Below are 20,750 nucleotides of genomic sequence, written 5' to 3'. Positions count from 1 at the left end.
CCACGATGACGGCTGACGCTCCGTTCTGGACCAGACGCTCCACCGTGGCCCGACCCAGACCAGAGGCCCCTCCGGTCACCAGGCCGACCATGCCCTGTAAACAACAACAACACAGGGATAAACACGCCCTGTAAACAACAACAACACAGAGATACACACGCCCTGTAAACAACAACACAGGGATAAACATCCCCTGTAAACAACAACACAGAGATAAACACCCTCTGTAAACAACAACACAGGGATAAACATCCCCTGTAAACAACAACACAGAGATAAATATCCCCTGTAAACAACAACACAGGGATAAACATCCCCTGTAAACAACAACACAGAGATAAACATCCCCTGTAAACAACAACACAGAGATAAACATCCTCCGTAAACAACAACAACACAGAGATAAACACCCTCTGTAAACAACAACACAGAGATAAACACCTTCTGTAAACAACAACACAGAGATAAACACCCCCGGTAAACAACAACAGAGATAAACATCCTCCGTAAACAACAACAACACAGAGATAAACACCCTCTGTAAACAACAACACAGAGATAAACACCTTCTGTAAACAACAACACAGAGATAAACACCCCCGGTAAACAACAACAGAGATAAACATCCTCCGTAAACAACAACACAGAGATAAACATCCCCTGTAAACAACAACAAAGATAAACATCCCCTGTAAACAACAACACAGAGATAAACATCCCCTGTAAACAACAACACAGAGATAAACATCCCCTGTAAACAACAACACAGAGATAAACATCCCCTGTAAACAACAACACAGAGATAAACATCCCCTGTAAACAACAACACAGAGATAAACACCAGCAGAGGAAAACATGGATCATAGAGCTCATTAACGTCTTTTATCTGGATTAGAAACAACTCAAATAATCATTTAATAGTTTGTAAAGGAGAGTCGAAACGTTAAATAATCAATTATGATTATTGTAATTATCATATCGTCATGATTTAACGTAAAATTCCCCAATTACAGCTTTGCAGTGATTAGAAATTACAACTCTTTCTGTCTTATAATACAATAAATTAAACGTTTAACCTCTTTGAGTTTTAGTCTGTTAGTCTGAATAAATAAAAAGTTTTGACAGGATTCAGGAAGATGAATTTTAAAACCTCTACTTTACTTATTAATCTGTTTCAATACTTAATCCTATATCTGACTATTTATAATGAACTGCACCTCTTTTTAAATTTACTTTAATAATGTTAAGTTGATGTCTAACTATTGTCTTACTGCCTCAGCTGTTAAATAAAAATATAAGTTCTTGTTCATGAATTAATCCATACCTATATAGCTGCAGGACATTTTACTTATCTTTTATACACACATATGTTCTTAATGCATAAAATTTTGTCACCGTTTCTGAAATATGCAGCTGGAAAGAAGTTAAAATGATGTAAGAAACTGTTATACACAATGAAGAGTTCAAAAACACACATTTTGATCCTTTATGGAACTTTTTTTAAAAATATGGATGAAATTTTACTACTTTTTGTACACATATATACATATTTTATAGAATAAACCTTCAGCTTTTGAAGTCTGTGGCTGGAAAGACATTAAATTGAACTAAGAAACTGTGTTCAACCTGTAAAACCCCAATAAAAAAAGATTTATGAGGGGAAAAAACACATAGTTTGATGCTTTAAAGAGGAAAATGATTTGATTATTGATGAACCTGGCTCATAAAGGTAGTTATATATTAATCAGGTTCATTATCTTAGAAATCGTTGTTATGAAAATGTCTGCAGATTATTAACAGCAACCAGGACACAGGTCAAAATTTTAAAAAAAAAACACGCTGGTTTTTATTTTTAAATGTATTTAAGCGATATCGGGATATTGTTTAAAACGCAGTGCTATAAATATATCTTTAACTGGCATAATGAGAAGTCAGAAATAGGTTAAATGTGTCTGAAATCTGACTTTTGTCTGGTTTTAAATAAAGAAATCTGGAGTTGAATTTTCACTAAAACAGTTTAAATGAAGACTTGGACGAAACCATTCATTCTTTAGGGGGGGTTGCGTCCCCAAATCCTGGAAAAACCAAATTAGACGCTCAAAGCATGCATTAAGAAATACGTCCCCTTAGTAAGAAACCTGTACATGAACTTACATGTTGTTATTTCCTTTTCATCATCCATGTTTTTTTCTTTTATAAGGTAAACTAAAGTGGGTGACCCCCCTCTGAACGACCTTTCTTGTCCGGAGCTGAGGGTCGGAAGGTTAGCTTTAGCTCTGCTGAGGGCGCTGTGGGGTTCGTTAGCTCAACAAAACTTCCAAACTACGAGGAAACAAAGATGCCCAGAGAATAAAAACTCACATTCGCCGAAGCACGAGTCTGTTTAGAACCTTACGATTCACATTCTGTCGGAGTAAACGCTATAAACGACGCACAAAAGGATTTAATTTTTCTGTTGCTCACCTTCACACACCGAATGTTCGCCATGTTTGCTGGACCAGGCCGTGACGTCACGTCGAAGATATGCGAAAGAGAAGGAGGCATCACTCTGAGCGGATTTTACCGACCAACTAAACACTTTAAAACACATTTAAATTGAAGAGGAAAGATATTTGAGGGGGAAAATCCAAAAAAATTTTCACATATATCATGCATGAACGCATTTTTTTTTTTTAAATATGTATTTTCACAATAAAGGTCAAACTTCGTTATTATCATGGTGATTTCATTTCAACAGCAGAACATCTGTTCACCAAAAATATGTGCAATTTACATCTAAAAAACCGATTTTTTTTAGAGTGCTCTTTTGTTATTGCGTACAGATTTCATTTCTATAAATTGTATTGTATTTCACTATTTTTAAATTGCTGCTGCTCTTCCTTTTTCATTATTTTATTTTATTTAGTTTTTCCTTCAATATGAGGCTGAATCGAGAAAGATTTCCAGTCTACCTCGACTGTAATGGACCCGTGCAAATGGAAATAAAACTCTCTTGTGAGTCATTAACATCTTTAGAACTCATAAAATTGTATTTCTAATGAGTTTATTCCACTACTCAGTTATTTTAATAATCTGTAAATCATTTAAATGAATTAAAAAGTTAGAAATTTGCTGTTTTCCCACCAGAATCTGCTTTGTTGGCCAAGTTTGTGACCACAGTGTTTACTGACATGAAATAAAATGCACCTAAACAAGAGCAATGGAAGGAAAATGAGTGTTTAACTGCTGTGTGCAGCTACAGATGTGTGGAAAAGACTTCCAAATGTGCTGCTTTATATAGACTCGAAGCATGGCAACAAAAATAGTGTTTTAACCCTCGTGTCGTCCTGCACGTACAATCAACCCGTTTTAAAGTTTGAAAATGTAGAAAAATAATCTATTTTCACAGTGAAACTTCTGAGGTCCACATCTCTAAACATTTTTTGGTGGAAAAAAGAAATGTTTCTTAAGAACATTCACATAAAAATCATCCAAAATCCAGCGAATTTCGCTGGATTTTGGTTGATTTTTATGTGAATGTTCTCATAGAAAATATTAGAAGTTTTACTGATATATATGTAATCAATTTGGATATTTTGAGAATTTTTTTGGAAGATTTTTAATAACTTTTGGAAAATATTTACAACACTTTTCTTGCCAAATTTTGGGGATTTTTTAAAAATAAAAAATTTAAGGGAAACTTTTCAGAAATTAATGGAATTTTCTTCCTGAAGACTTTGCAAATTTCCAGAAATTTTGGGAATTTTTTTGCTGAATTGTTTAGATTTTTTTCAGACAAGGAAACAATATTTTTTGCTGCCCTTAAATGAAAACAGCAGAAGTGTTTATAAAAAGCATGACCTTTATTAGTGGATCACTGTAACCAAAATACTCAAAATTTCTTTTGTATTTTTATGGAACCAAGCAATTTGAAGTTTTTAATGGCTTTTTTAGGATTTGTTTAGCATCACAGCTGTGACTATACTAAAAGAAATGAAGACCTGAGAGTGATTCCTTAATGAAATATTTCACAAATGCACGGCGTGTCTGAAAACGTTTTTCCACCAGTGGACACATGAGGCAGGTGGACGATACCAGAGACATGCGTAGAAACAAGTCTGTGAAATGACAGTATATATAGAGGATAGAGATGTGGGCTGAAACTGTTCTTCATTAATGCATCAGTATCAGATAATAAACCAAAAACAAACTGATCAACAGGATTCACACTTCTGCATTTAGTTTTGCACTTTTAGTACATTTTGCTAATAACACATGTTTATATTCAGCCGTAGTATTTTCAGCGCAGATGGAACTGAACTATAATGAAGTATTTTTCCCCCGCTGGTATTTTAAATCTCACAGGGATCAGTATATTTATCTTTTAAAGTTGTGTAAATAGAAATACTCTAGCAGAATTGTACCTAAACACAATTTTTGTTCACACAAGCAAATAAACCCATACTCTTCATTTTTGTACATGCAACTTGTGTGATGTGACCAATTAAAACTATTAATATGTCGAAAAATAACAGATAAGAACATACAATATAAACATAGATTTCCAGCTGTTTCTGTAAACTGTAAGGACAGAAAACACTGCAGAGCTGGATGTCAGGAATAGGTTTCACTTAAAGCTGTCATATAATAATGCAGTCAGTGTGAGAGCTCTGTTAGTTTCACTATCTTTGATTCTCGCCGGCGCCAAAACCCCGCCCTCCTGAATGTATTCTGGCCAATCAGTGAGGGTTTGGCGGGGAACGCCCCCTCCACGGAGAGCCGTCGTCCAATCAGAGCAGCTCTGCGGCTCCGTGGGATCAGTTCAAGCAAACAGCTGATGAGACGCTGAGCTTTTTAACTGAGCTCTGGGAAAATATGAAAAAATAAAAACATTCAACTCTAGAAGTGATAAAATAAAGTAATCAGACTACAGTTGATTTTATTAGAGATATAGTCTTTATTTTTATGATGTGGATGCAAAAATACAACATTAAAACATCAAATCTCATCTTTCTGCGCTCAAATTAAGTCTGTTACTATAAAATATTAGAATCAAACTAAAAAGTCACATCATCTTATTTCCAAACTGTATTGACAAGTGAGGACTGTTTTTACAGATTATTTTCTCTTATGGATTCATGTCATTTTATGGTGAAAATGTTAAAATAATCACTTTAAAGCTGCAGAAACTCCAAATATTCCACTAAAGCAGCTTTTTCAGCGTCAGGATTCACTTTTCTGTGTTTTATATGATGAAAATATTTTGGTTCTAGACTGATAAAGATTATAATAAGAAGATTATGCAACAAAAAATGACTACAACTGGGTTTAAAGTCATAGAAGACACAAGAAAACCAGCAAGATTCAGAATCAGCTTTTAAAAAATTCTGATTAGCTGGAGAGAAATCATGTCAGCTCCAATACAGAATCACAGAAATACAACACAGCGACGTTCTTAATGAATCCAGACGAGCAAACAGGAAGGAGAAGATCTGAACAGACGTCAGATTGCAGGAACAGAGCGTCACGTTGCTGCACTGAGGAAGGCAGTAAGTTGTATCGTTGTATCTCCAAACAGGGGCTGTAAAATCCCAAACCCCACAACAACACAACTTACTACCTCACCGCAGCACAGCACAGCAGAAACACACACCTGTTCCACCCTGAAACACACCTGGAAGCTCATTTATGTGAATGAATGAGCTGCAGTTCTGATTTATCTAAAACTTGTGTCCGTATCTGAAGCTAAACCACCAGAAGGACTGAACATGTCGACAACTAACGGAGCACACGACGTTTTCTGACCGAACACGGGTGAAACGAGCACAGCTTGATCACCAACGGCAACGGAGGCTTCAGTCGCCGTGGCAACCGGAGGCAGGATGAGCTGCGACGGTCGGGTGGCCGTGAGAAAGACAGTAGGCTGTATAGTTATCTCCCAGATCTGGTGTGATCCTAAAACTATACAAACTACTACCTCATCCCACAGCGCCCACGGTCCTGCAGAGTCCAAAACAGCGACGGATTCACACCTCAGAGGGTTAAAAACAACTAAACATGCAGCTGCTCCACGGCTGATTGTCTCTGAGGGAGGATAACTTCAATAATAGTAACTTTGTTTACATGTAGCAGCCTTAAGAACAGCGCTCAAGCAAGACAGCAGTCAGTTAAACAGGAAAAATGAAAATAAATTAAATGAATAATTAGCAGGCAAATCAGACAAGGGAACGAGGCAGTTTGAAAATTAAAGAATGAGAGTTAAAATTAAAAGTCTAAAATTTGAGATGACGTCACACCAAAGAAGCAGGCGGCTAAAATTAAAATAGAACCAGACAGAACATCTAACATAAACAGACATAAGACAGAATAAAAGACTAAAACTGAATAAAGCTAAAAGTAAACTTCACACAAAAGCTAAAGTCAATAAAAACTGGTTTTAAGAAGTGATTTAAAAGAAGTTAGAGACTCTAAAAACCTGATCTCCTCAGGCAGGAAGAGACGAATCCAGTTTAATGAATCCAGACTTTCTGTGTGACGAAACAAAACCTAAAACCTGATTTAATTCATCAGGCTGTGAACCTGTTCACACATCTGAGAGACGTGGAAAATATGTTGAAGAAATGACAATAAAAACCACTGTTACTGAAAACAATGCAAGAGAGAAATGCAGGTTGGTAACAGCTGATTGTGAGTTAATATATTTACTGTTCCTCTTTGTAAGGCGACGGCTGCACATCAGGTTTGGGAAGTGAACTGGATACACTCATATCTTCTCAGCTGCATGTCATTCTGTGTTTTTAGCACCGATGTGGACGAGACTCAAACTTCATGTGACAGTTCAGCGACAACACACACATAATGACGGCACAGCGCTGAGAATCAAACAATAATTCCTGCTTTTTGCTTTTCAGTTGATGTTTTTTCCTCCTTCACTTCAGCAGAATCGCTGTATGTTAATAATACTGTGAGATTTCACCAACTAATGGTTCAATAATAAAGCAAAAAAAATGGTCAAAATGGTTAAAGGATGGTGAAATTATCATTAGATGTGTCTTTAAGACAGAATATAGCAAGAGAGCTGCATATATTTGTTAATTTTCTCACGTTTTCTTGTTGTTTTTTTGTGTTTTAGTCAGTAAAAAGTTTAGAAAAAAAAAAAAAAAAAAAAAAGGTGAGAAAATAATCCTGAAATGTCGAAAACCAAAGATATTTAGTCTGCAGTGACCAGAAACAAAAAGAGATTCACACTGGAGAAGACAGAGAGACTTAAATTTGGCAAAACAGTTAATTAAATATGAAATATTGTGAACTATTCTGTGATTCCCAAAAGTAATAGTTAAATAATAAAGAAAATAAAAGAGTGAAACAGGTTTCAGGACAGTGAAAATATGATCAGCTGCAGCTTTAAAACAGAAAAGAGCAGCAGAACTGCAAAAAATGCTTAATTTTCTTTTGTTTTCTTGTTGTTATTTGTGTTTTAGTCAAGCAAAAGTCAAAAAATGATCTTCAGATGTCTAAAAATCAAGATATTTCGTCTGAGTGACACGAAACAGAAAGAGATTCACACTAGAGAAAACGGAGAGCTTTAAATGTGGTTTAACAATTAACTAAATATAAAATTGTTTGAGTTATTCTTTGATTTTCACACCTAATAGCTAAACAGTGAATAAAAAAAAAAACGGGTTCAAACAGGTTACTGGACAGTGAAAACATGATTAGTTGCAGCTTTAAAACAGAATACAGTAGCAGATTTAAACAGGATTCTTAACATCTGGTTCTGAAATTCTCCTATAAATAAGAGATACGTGGAAATCTCTTCAGTTTAAGGACAAATTAAATTGAAATTAACGTCACTGATTGAATATTCTTTGTGTGAAGCAGCAACAGACTCATCAGTTTTCTAATCTGTCTTCTATCAGCTGCATTTTAACCCTCGTGTCGTCAAACTGACCCGGTTTAAAATGTGGAAAAAAATACATTTTCACAGCAAAACTTCTGATGTCCACATTTACAATATTTTTGGAAAATTATGGAAATTTTTTTGGGGAAAAAAAGAAATGTTAAAAAAATTCCAGCGAATTTCGCTGGATTGTGGTTGATTTTTTTGTGAATGTTCTTAAAGAAAATATTAGAAGCTTTACTGATATATATGGAATCATTTTAGATGTTTTTAGGATTTTTTTTGGAAGATTTTTGCTCATTTTTAAAAAAATATTTACAAGAATTTTCTTGCCAATTATTATTATTTTTAATAAAACTTTTAAGGGAAACTTTTAAGGAATAATTTGAATTTTCTTCCTGAAGGTTTGGCAAATTTTCTGAAATTTGGGGAATTTTTTTGCCAATTGTTTTTGTGTTGTTGTGGGTCAAACTGACCCGTTTGAAAATGTGGAAAAATATATATATTTTCACAGTGAAACTTCTAATGTCCACATTTTCAACATTTTTGATATAAATGTAATATATAAAGATATATATATAATCACTTTAGACATTTGTAGGATTTTTTGGGGGGAAGATTTTTACTCATTTGTTGAAAATATTTTTAAAAATTTTCTTGTAAATTTTAATTTTTTTAAAAAATAAACCTTTTAAGGGAAACTTCTAAGGAATTATTGGAATTTTCATTCTGAAGGTTTTGCAAATTTTCTGAAATTTGGGGAATTTTTTTGCAGAATTTTTGGATTTTTTTTCCACACAGAAAGAATATTTTTGGTGCCCATAAATGAAGACAACAGGAGGGTTAAAACAAATTTGACAGCAAATCAAGATTCCCCTGCATTTTCTCCGTTATCAGTTTAAAGCATGCAGGTCAAACTCAGGATGCATTCAGGCTGCGCTGCTGCAGCTGCACATCAGTCCAGTGGTTTTACTGAATAATTACATTCATTAGATTAGAAGCAGCACTGCTGGGAGGGCGGTGCCTCTAAATCCTAACCTCTGAGCTCGACCTCCTCCAGAGCTGGCTATCCATGTAGCATCAGTTGCCATGGTGATGCAGCATCAGTTGCCATGGTGATGCAGCAGGTTAAAGAGAGCTCTGACATCATGCTAAACATACCTGCTAACACGCTATTCCAGCTCCTTCAGCTCAGTGTTTGTGGACCAGACCTCAGGAAACGATGGAGCCTCATCCTCTGGAGCTCCAACCACAAACCTGAGGAGCAAAAACAGACAGTAGAGAAGCAGCAGGTGATCAGAAACGTTCTAATCACCCACCACAGACATGAAGAGGCTCCGCTAACGTTTTAGCTTCTGCCCTAAAATCAGGAGAGGCTAGCAGGCTAACTGGGACTACCTGAGCCCGTGGAGCTAGTTATGATTAGCTGCTCATCTGAAGGTGAATTAGCTCCTGTTAGCGCCACAGAGACGTCAGAAAAGAGACTCAGAGTTAAAAGCAGCTCCAGCAGTCAGCAGCTATGGAGCTCAGCTAGCGGCTAGCTGCTACTAGCTAGCAGGAATTGGCGCTCATCCGGCTGCTTCACATCCGCCGCCCCGCGCACCGTCCGGCTGCCGCGGCCGTCCGTGGCGCTAAACTCGGCGCTTTTTTCCGTAGCTCGTCGCCGGTTCCGGCGGCAGACTACGGCAGCGATTCCCCTCCAGCCTCCTCCAGCCTCCTCCAGCCCAGGTGGCTCCTCCGATCATCCTCGCCATCTTTCCGAGCGGAGCGGGTCCAGCGCTGAGGGCATGCCCAAATATCGCGAGATTTAGGGAGCGCGCCTCAACGAGACTTCAAGTGGAGGCTGCAGAGGTGGAAAATAGAACTGAGAACTTTTTTAAAAACCTGATGTTTAAACCTTTCAATATAGTAATAATAATGATGATGATGATGATGATGATGATGATGATGATGATGATGATGATGATGATGATGATGATGATGATGATGATGATGATGATGATGATAATTATTATTATTATTATTATTATTATTATTATTATTATTATTATTATTATTATTATTATATAATTATAATAATTATTATAATTATTATTATTATTTTGATAATAAACTATCAAAGCTATAATTATATTATTACAGCTTTGATAATCACTTTATTTCATTCCTGCACATCTGCTGTAGTAGATACAGCACATTCTGACAATAATAATAATTATTATTTCTCATAATAGAGAACCTGATGTTTAACCTTTTAAAATAATAATAATAGTAATAATAATGCCAATAATAATAATTATTATAAATGTCAACATTATTATTGCTATTATTAACTATTAATTATTATTATATTATTATTATTATTATTATTATTATCATTGTTTCACTCCTGCACATCTGCTGTAGTAGATACAGCAAATAATAATAATTATTATAAATATTATTAATAATAATAAGTTTTTATTGTTATTATCATTATCATTATGTAATAATAATAATAATAATAATAATAAATACTATTATTATTATCTGCTGTATCTGCTACAGCAGATGTGCAGGAATGAAATAAATAAGGATCAAATCTTATCTTCAGTATTCTGTGCATTCGGTTGTAAAACTGATTTAATGTTTGTCTGTCAAGATACTCAAAAGTAGAAATGCTGCAATCATAAGAATAATTCTTGTTCTTATTATTCTACTATATTTCAACTGTTTAAATGCTCTTTATTTACTGGAGCAGATTCCTCCACACTGGAATTATCTCTTTTACTTTCTAAAAAAACTGTATAAACTCTTTATCCACTTTATACTGCAGCTTACTGTTGACTCATAACACAGCTTCTTATTTGTCTTGTTACGCTTAATACATACAACCGGCAACACTTTTTAATCTTTTAATTTTTCTGTTTCTGCTTATGGTATTTAGAAATATCTTATTAATCCTTGAGGGGAAAGGTTAAAGTTCCCACCACCATAAATACAGAGAAATAAGCAAGAATGTGCAGAACATAGAAATAAATAAGAAAAATATATCATGTCCTATGTAAAGAATGTGCAAATGTCAAATTCGTTGTGTGTGAAAACCGACTTGGCATTAAATCCATTTTGATTCTGCACAATTTCTCACTTTCTTCTTCCAGTATGATTTCCACATTATTTTCTTTATTTTTCTAAAATATAACACGTGATTTACTGGGTATTCTAGGACATGAATAAAGTATTTATCCATCTAAATGATTGAATCCTGTACTAGTAAACTGACAATAAAAACATAATTTGTGTCTTTTATGAGTTTTAGCCTCATTAATGATATCAAATTCCCTCCAATTTAGCACTTTTTCAGTTTAAATAGACGGGTTTTATCAGCTCAGAGCAGTTTCATCTCACTGTTAACTTAATATTTCTGTTCATCTTTATACAATAAGAACAGATCATCTGGCCGGAGTTTTGCTGGGACAGATTTCAACCGTCCAGAACCAGTCGGCACAAAGAAAAAAAAAGCATAATTTAAAGATTTACATGTATTTTTTTTTTTTTTTTTTTAAATTGTGAGATTTTTGTAACAACAGAACATCACAACAAGCCGACACATTTAATTCCTCTAATTTAACACCATAAACCTGTTTATTTCAGTTTTAACTTAATAAATGACACGCTGCCTTAATTCAAACCAAATTATCTGACTAATACTAATAAATGGGGATGATTTAGCTGCAAGAGAAATGTAGAAGTAAAATAAACTGGAAAAACTCAAGAGCCAAATGCCTAAAATTTGTATTTAAGTGCAGTATGAGTAAATAAACTCTTTCTAAAACTATTCCTTTAAATTTCAACATCACATAATCAATATGGGTTAAAACTTCTTTTTTTAAATTGTCTTCTGATTAATTCTAATTATTTTCTCAATTTAAACCGAACAGATTGATTTTCTTTTCTCTTTGGGCAGAGTTTGTTTCCAGCTATTATGCTAAGCTATGCTAAGCTAAGTTAAGCTAAGCTAAGCAGCTGCAGATATGAAAGCAGTGTTGATTTTCTCTTTGTTGTTTTCTGATCAATTCTTAATTATTTCCTCAGTTTAAAGACAGATTCTCTTTTCTCTTTGGGCAGGATTTGTTTAAAGCTTTTATGCTAAGCTAAGCTAATCAGCTACAGCTCTATATTTAAACAGTGTGTTGACTTTGTTGATTAATTCTTAATCTAATTATTTTCTCAATTTAAATACGACAGATTTTCTTTTCTCATTGGGCAGGATTTGTTTCTAGTTTGTATGCTAAGCTACACTAAGCTAATCAGCTGCAGCTTTATATTTAAGCAGTTTGTTGAGTTCTTTCTTTTTTATTGTCTTTTGATGAACTATTCATTAATCTGTTTTCACAATTTAAAGAGGTCAGACAGATTTAGTTTTCTCTTTGGGCTGGATTTGTTTCCAGCTTTTATGCTAAGCTACGCTAAGCAGATGTGAAAGCAGCCTGTTGAAAATTAGCTGTTAAAATTCACACATTTATGCATTAAATTCCGATTATTCCAGCCTTTCTTTATCACTATTAGTACAGCTTTTCGACCCATCTACGAATCTCCAAAAATGACGACACCGGACACAGTGGATCCTTTTTTTTACTAAAAGAATAAATTTTATTTCAGCACTGTAAGTCATTTCCCAACCAGTACAAACATGACTGCCATCTTTGTCTCTTTCTGAACCTTTCCTCCCCTCCCTCTGTGAGATCAGACCACCAACAGCCAGACAAATTTAAAATAAAAAAAAACATAGAAGAAAAAAAAACAAAAAAAAAGAGCTTTCTTTTTCTCACCCTTCCACAAACCGTCTGGTGCTTCCATAATGCTAACAATGATGACAAATTATACCAACCATAATTATAACAGCAATAATGATGATAATATTTCTATAACAACAGTATTATGGATAAATTTTAACCCTTATTTTTCACTGCACAGGTAGTTTTTTATTGGTGGTTCTGATGCTTTCGGGGGGAAACATGTTGCTGAGGAGAAAAACGGCCCACAGTGATGAACCTGACGGGGACTCGGCCACTAGGGGGCGGCGGGGCTGCGGGGGTATTTGGGGGGTTTTTACTGGAGCTTGGAGGGCTGTTGAGGGGGGGAGTGGCAGTGTAGAGAGAGACAGACAGAAATTAGGGTCCTTAAATGGGACATAAATGCTGTGAGCGTCCCGCTAACGGATCAGGATACGACCGCTGACTCCTTCCTCCACATTCTGTACGACAGACAATAATACTGCTTCACTTCTACAATACGACACACTTCACTCGTGTTCTGGGGCTTCTGGTTCTCCTGACGCTGTCGAGCTCTTCGGAGATGCTCCCGTGTTTGTGGGCGGCGAGGTGGGAAGCTTTCAACGGCTCAGAGACGGGATTTTCCTCAAGACGCGTCGGCAAAGACCTAAAGACTCTAAAAATGAACTTGTCTGGATGATAAAAGTGACTTGTGTGCTCTTGATTTCAATTTAACAACTTTTAGTCTTAATTTCCACAATAATTAGATTGTTTGGTGCAAAAAGAATGTCTGTGACCCACTAGTTCTTGTCCCAGCAACAGATTTTCAGTTTAAAGTTGTATAAGAAAAAGAAAACACAGCTCCAACTGTCAATTATTTGGATTACTGATTATCATTTTGGCATAAAGTGTCAGAAAACAACCGGTTTGTTTAATTCAACCAACAGTCAAAAATGCCCAGTCAAATTTTTTAATCCATCGATGAATCCTTACTGCTCTTTAGAGCTTAACTTTTATTCAATAATCTAAAAAAAATCTATGAAATTTCCACATTGAGAACCTGGAATCAGAAAATTTTCAATAGTTTTCAATCAATCAACGAATTCTTACAGATCTATAGATGAAAACCAGAGCTTAAGAAATCACTGAAGCAGTCTTCAAAAGGTTTATTTTTATTGTCTTCTAAATAATTCTTAATTGATCAAACTGTTGGCCAGGATTTGTTTCTAGTTTTTATGCTACGCTACGCTAAGCGGCTGCAGTTTTGGATTTATTTTAAGCAGGCTGTTAATTTTGTTGATTAATTCTTAAATTATTTTCACAGTTTAAACAGGGCAGAGATTTTCTTTTCTCTTTGGGCAGAGTTTGTTTCCAGTTTTTATGCTACGCTATGCTAACTAGCTGCAGCTTTACATTTACTTTAAGCAGTCTGTTGATTTTCTCTTCTTTTATTATTGTCTTCTGATTGTTATTTAATTATTTTTCAATTTAAACAGGGCAGACAGATTTAGTTTTCTCTTTGGGCAGGATTTGTTTCCGGTTTTCATGCTAAGCTACGCTAAGCTAAGCAGCTGCAAATGTGAAAGCAGTCTGTTGATTTTCTCTTATTTTTCTCAGTTTTAAACAGTACAGAAGCTGAAGAGCTTAACTATCTGCAGGATTAACTTCAATTTTTAGCTGTTTGTTCTGTAAAATGCCAGAAAATGATGAGATTGGTTTCCCAAAATGTCTTGTTTGATCCGAAACCCAAAGACTTTCATTTTTTTTCCCAAAAAAACTGGCAAGAATTCAGAAAACACATTTTAAAATCCTGAAATCTGAGAATTTGGACGTTTTATCTCAAACTAATCGTCAAAATAGTTGACAACAGTTGAATCCTGTCGGTCTCAGATGTGCGTTTTGAGGAAAATTCCGCCACTTAAACCAGCCTCATGCCCTCAGTCAGTATAAAGAAACTCGGTCGGGTTCGAGTCGGGGAGTTAAAGGCAAGTTTGAGAGCACAACGGTAACACGTAAGAAAAATGCAAAAAGAGTCGCTGAAGCCCCGGCGGTGTGTACGAGTGCAGCGGTTCCACCTAAATTCAGTCGACGAGGAACCAACGAGTGAAGCGACGACAAACACGAATCCAAACCTGCGCTACTCGTCCGCTCGCTCGCCGTCCCTGTCTGTCTCCACGACAACCACAGTGTCAAAAACAACAAAAAGAATGAACTAAAAACAGCGTTACCTCACAGACTCGTCAGATAAATCACATGTGCTGTAATGTGGTTATATATAGGACCATCGGGGCGAACCATCGGGGCGAACCGTCGGGTCTTTGGGGAGGAACTACGGGGTTTTCGGAGGAGGGGGATGCCGGGTGTAACTTTGGTTCTCAGGTGTTGACGAAAGACGCTTCGCTGCTTTGTGCAAGAGTTCAGCTTCGATCGAGTAAAAGAAAAACTCGTTATCGGGGGGATATTATGAGAATCAAACATAGTGCAGACGACGATTTTCAATTCGAAAAAACGGGCAATATTTACTTACGTACATAATAAACGGTGAAGTGGTCTAAAGATGCCATATAAAATACAGGTAAGGAAACTGGCAATCGTTACAGTTCAAATCTCTAGGTTGGCTAAGCGTATTTCAGTACTAACTGAAGCAATGGTAGAAGGATTAGATTAGAAGATGTAATAACATTAAAAATAGTAAGAAAAAACACATTTGCACAATTGAATAAAACAGTTTTTGATTTTTTTTTTTTGTCTTGAAATTTTTTTATCCACTCTGGCTAGATACATACAGAAACTGATTATCAACGTTAATATAACCTTTACTGTTAGTCGGGTTTGATTAAAGGGGGCGGGGCAGCCCGAAGAGAGAAGAGAAAAAACGGCCAATAGAAACGGTCCTAAAGGGCTAGAGGCAGAAGTACAGGACGGGTGAGGAGGGGAAACCTGTGTGTTCCATATATATGTTGTTGTTGTGTGTGTTTGTGTGGAGTAGCAAAGAAGTGAATGACGGGAGGGGAGGCGAGAGAAAGTGTCCTAGCGGTGTGTGTGTCGTGTGGGGGGGGTTAGGGTAACAAGCATAAAAATCACTGATCAAATACCTATCGAACTAAAACAGACAAGGACAAAAGAGGGACACTAACATCATGTGTTGTGTTGACTTTTTTCCCATACTAGCTACTGTGTAACTCAGGATTTTAACATCTATGTATGTGTGTGTGTTTGTGTGTGGATGATGTGTTGTTTTTAATCCGTCCATGCAAACTCTGTGAACGTGGGACCTGACAGTCAGTAGAAAGTGTTACCAAATGATCTCCGATGAACTGACGACCACACTCCACTGGGAACTGCACAAAATCACTTCAGCACGAAAGCAGAGAGAATGCTGCTGGTAACAAATGCAACTGATTCCTGTCTGTGTGTGTGTCTAGTGTGTGTTTATGCGTATATGTGTGTAACTGTTATCTGGCGAGCGAATCGAGAGAGGGCATCGTTTACCAGATCACACTCTGGCTCGCCGCAGAAAAAAGCCATCTTCTAACAACGTACGGCTGCGATACACATATTTGTACTAATGTCAAAAGTTGAAAGCAGTTAAGTATATGACTCCTAGTAATTCTAGACTTAGTATCTCGGCCAGTGGAGCTATATTCTCTAGCCTAGTCTTGGTGTCTGTGTTTTACAGTCCTGTGTTAAGCCCCGACGCTGCGACCTACTCTTAACCTAGAAACACCTACAGCACTCGTACGCTCATTACTCCCTACCAATAAACGGCTAACAAGTCCCAACCTCTGATTTCGTTTGGTGTTGGTGTAAGAGACGGCGGCGGCCCGGCACTGGTGAGCGTAGGCCTACGCTCACGGCCAGGTCAGCGGTCAGCGTGTCACTGTAATGGTTGAGTTCAGAACAGAGGGGATGTCTGACGTGACTACATTAACACTTACATATATAGTCAGGGTTTGTTTTCCTTCACAACGGCGTTTAGTCGGAGCATTTCCATGTCAATTTTCTGTGGCACATGATAGAGCACAAGTCATCAACATAGTAAGAAAATAAGGTGCTTCTTGTTGACTTGCCTTTTTCTCTTTTCTTTCACGTATAATGAGTTCATTTCGACCTCTCGGTAAGTTTATAGAGATTCCAATGTTCATGGCCAGCATCTCTCAGGCTGTATCTGTCGCTCTACTGCGTCTACGTCTGCAGTTGTGCTACCAGTAACGGTAAGAAAGTACATACGTGTGTTTCCGTTGTCAGATGAGACCTACTGTGGGGGACACATTTCATTCTCTACAAACATAAGTGCTCTAATAAAACATATCAGTATCTTAGAAGTCTCAGATTATGAGCGGCACTCTCAGGTCCGCGAGGCCTCCCTCTCTCCTGTCATGTGATCCGGCCGTGAAGTCTCTGCCGTGTGGGCGGAGCTTCAGGGCAGGGAAGTGCTTCCTGCTAGTCTAAAGTGACACACCGGAGCTCTGTGGGGCAACAGCTCTCGGCGTTTGGGCAATCGTAACGACAACAGCTGCTCTACCTCCACCTGAGGGTGGAGGGTCTTCGAGGCTTCGCTGCCACACCCCTTTTACATCAAGGCTGCCTCAGGCGGCGAGCCGTACAAAAATACACTTTGGAAGTAAGTTTTTAGAAATCTGAAATGATTCCCAGGAGGCCCTGATGAGAACCATCAAGACTCCTGTTGGCTTCATTGCAAAGTTCCTGGTAGAACGTGAGTCCAGTCTGGAGGGACTCTGCCTGGCAGCAGCCACCAAACCTCTCCGTTCTTTTCATCTGTTCCTGGGCAGCATCGTTCTTTACTTTTTGGCCTTAACTCAAGATGGTGCCTCAGAGTTTCTCGTTTCTTTATCACCAGGTAGAGGACTGTCCAGTGTGGTTTAACATTTTTAAAACAAAGTGCTTCTTTGTCTGAAACCACTCTGTTCACATTCTGACGTCTCTTGAATAGATCTCTACCTTTAAATGTAGTTCTACATGTCATACTGATTTCCTCAGGCGCGGGGACACCCCTCACACACTGTCAATTCAACTGTATAGGGGCTTTTAATTCATTATATTTAAATACAACATTAAGTGCTTCTGTTTGGGGAAAATACAATCAAAGCTTTGGGACAAAGGGACGCGAGGGAAGGGACAATAACATAATAATGCACTTTTTTTGAGGAGCGGGTAAAATCTTGCATACTTTAGGGCTTAAGGTGCATAAACTCATGGGGTCTCTTAGCACAGCTAAGCACTAGGCTATGCTACATAGGTCAAAGTAAGATAGCACACTAAACCATGGTGGTGCAGAGGTGCTCCAGTGATAGAAACCAATCAGTCTCTAAAGGGGTTTGCTGCTAGCACGTATGCTAACGCTGTGGTTAGCGGGTCGCACTCTGAACACCTCTCAACTCATGTAAGACAAAACTCTCACGAGATGGCTATGGCAACAACAAACCACATCAACACACGACGACCGACCATGACGACCGGGCCGAGCTGCTGTAACCATGGAAACCACATCCAATCTGTCACCGTTACCACAAGCTTAACATCTGTGTGCAGAGATTCAAACAATGGGACCATCAAAAACACAAAATAAGAAATTCAAACTGTACAGACCCCCCTTGCTAGAGAGGGGGCGGGGCTTGATGGGGTGGTGGGTCGTCATGGGGGCAGGGCTTCAAGCTTATCTTGCTCTGAGCACGGGAGGGAGGCTTTTAGGATTTTTTGAGGGGTGGGGCGCTTACATGGAGAAACCCTCTCTTCATAAAACAATGTAAAACCACATGAGAAAACTAAAAAGGGAGTAACAGCTAGCTGATGGATCCCACGGAGCAGCGGGCGGACGAGGCGACGCCTCGCTGCTCCGTGGGTTCAAGTGCACAGCTAGCGGACAGGGCTACAAAAACAGGGAAAGGCAGTCGAACACAGATAACTCTCTCAGAGCAACGCGTCCTGGGGAGGACGCGGTTACTCCTCCTTCTGTAGCGCTCCGTCTGACGGGCAGTCGTCAAGGCAACAGGGGGCCTCCACTTCCACCCCCTCTGATTGGTTGTCTCTGCTGGCTAAGGCACACGGGATTGGCTGGGCCAGGGGGGCCAGCTCCGAGGGCTGGCCGATGGCGGAGGCTGCCGAGCTGCCGTTCAGCTGCTGCGTTGCAACTTCTGGCATGGAGCCCGCCTCCTCTGAGGGCTTTGGGGGACTGCTGGATGTGGGGGATGACAACATCTGGGGGAGGAATTACAACGGAACAGCAGGGAGGAACGTGGCGGTTACTATCTGCCATGTGAAGATATCAGTGCAAAATAGTGGTGGGACACGATTTAAAAAATGAATGAATAATTAATTAGAGGCTTTGTTATTAATCTAATGTTTGTCAAATGTATTTGACACGATAAGCAAAGTTTTTCAATCCAAATACATTTTGGTTGACAACTGAATGGATGAATAGACATATACGTGAACTTTAACAACAAAAATGTTCATGTTTCATTAATATTTAATTGTATTTTTCATCTGTCTACTACATTCACAGATTACTGCAAGCTCCAAGTCCAATTATAGCGATTACAGTGGTCCCTCGTCTATCATGTGGGTTACGTTTCAGACCTCGCAGTGATAGGCCAAAATCTGCGAAGTTGCAACCTCATATTTATTTTATTACTTATATACATTTTAAGGCTTTATAAGCCCTCCTCACACTCTTATAAACCACTGCAGAGCAACACTAGGAGACAGTGATCAGACATCAATGTCATATGGACAAGGTGAGATGTTGAACGCTGCTAAACACGGGAGACGGAGGAGACAGTAAAATAATAAATATGTAAAAACACCTTTATACCACAAAATCCTGCGATATAGCAAAAAATCCGTGATACAAAATTAGATATATGCAATTTAAAAATCCGTGATACAGTGAGACTGCGAAAAGCGAACCGCGATATGGCGAGGGACCACTGTACATTCAACATTTTAAGACTTTCTGTAAACTCAAGCACTTTCAATGTCTTCTAAAGTGGTCTATTATGGGATGGCAACACCGTTAGCCAGTACCAGGACTGTCGTAGCTAACGTTAGCTCTGGTGCTAACAGCAACATGTTTTACATTGAGGTGATCAGAAAACTCTGTTTCACAATTTGCCCACAACTACGCTTTAATCCAAGCTGCCATCAGGAAGATTTTTAAAAGAAAACTTCCCACCCAATAAGTTCAATGTGGTCTTGTCTTCCTTCATTGTTCACCAAACTTTCTTGTCGCTGATTAACTCAGTGTGTCTGTGTATCTTGTTCATGGCTGGAAAACAGACTTTAGGTTCATTACCGCCACCTACTGGGCTGGAGTGTTCATCAGTTTAACTGGTCTCCCAGAAAGGTGCAATTAAATGTGCTTTTTTTTCCGTGTTATTTTTTCTATAATTAACTAATCAAAATTAACATGTTCACGTTCCAGCCCTAGTTTAAAAGTGTTGTTTCCATGTTTGTGTCTTACCTGTGTTCTGTTGGCAGCTGGCTTTTTCCCTCCTCTGACTTTCGCTGGAATCTCTTTACCCCTTCTGAAAAACACAGGAAGACATTTAAAATGAGCTTTTATTAATCCCAGGAGTGCAAACATGTAAGAAATGTAGTATGAAAATAAATCAAAATATACAGAAGCACCAGTTCTAGAAGTAACAGTACTGCACTTATTCTTTCATGCTGAGATAAAAGAACACTATTTAAATGAAACATGTAGAATAAAGTGAAATATTCTAATTTTAAGCTTAGATTTGATTAAGTTTCCTGATAGGGGAGTAGCTCTGAGGTGAAAATCTGTTTTGAGTTGGGATTCAAAGGGTTAAAATGGTCATTTATACAGTAAAGTTGAACCTAAATATGCCCATAAATAGGGCTGCCACAAACGACGCGTCGACTAATTGCCTGAGCACGATACGTCATCAAAAGCGGAAGTGAGCGCGCAATGCAACAGAAATCACCGTCCGAGTGGAGCGCGGAACACGCATGGACATCTGCGCTGTATCGTGCATATATAGTATATGCACGATGCGGCGCGGATGTCCGCGCTGTATCGTAAACGCGGATGTCCACGCTGTATTGTGCGTATATAATATATGCATATACTATAT

At 37.9% G+C, this 20,750-nt stretch overlaps 1 protein-coding gene across 1 annotated transcript in view; it reads right to left on the bottom strand.

Annotated features, from left to right (window-relative positions):
- Positions 1 to 12,484: 12,484 nt before the first annotated feature.
- fam120c (family with sequence similarity 120C) overlaps positions 12,485 to 20,750 on the bottom strand; it is a 55,152-nt gene continuing 46,886 nt past the window's right edge. Inside the window, exons 16-17 of the mRNA XM_055012680.1 lie at positions 20,117 to 20,180; positions 12,485 to 18,852 (exon numbers count right to left, since the gene is read on the bottom strand). Of these exons, the coding sequence (XP_054868655.1) occupies positions 18,595 to 18,852; positions 20,117 to 20,180 (322 nt within the window). The 3' untranslated portion in view covers positions 12,485 to 18,594. The remainder of the gene's footprint in view (positions 18,853 to 20,116; positions 20,181 to 20,750) is intronic.

This window comes from Amphiprion ocellaris, chromosome 8, assembly GCF_022539595.1.
Source record: "Amphiprion ocellaris isolate individual 3 ecotype Okinawa chromosome 8, ASM2253959v1, whole genome shotgun sequence".
NCBI classification, from domain to species: Eukaryota; Metazoa; Chordata; class Actinopteri; family Pomacentridae; genus Amphiprion; species Amphiprion ocellaris.
The sequence above is the reverse complement of the archived record's forward strand: the minus strand, read 5'-3'. Positions and strand labels throughout refer to the sequence as shown.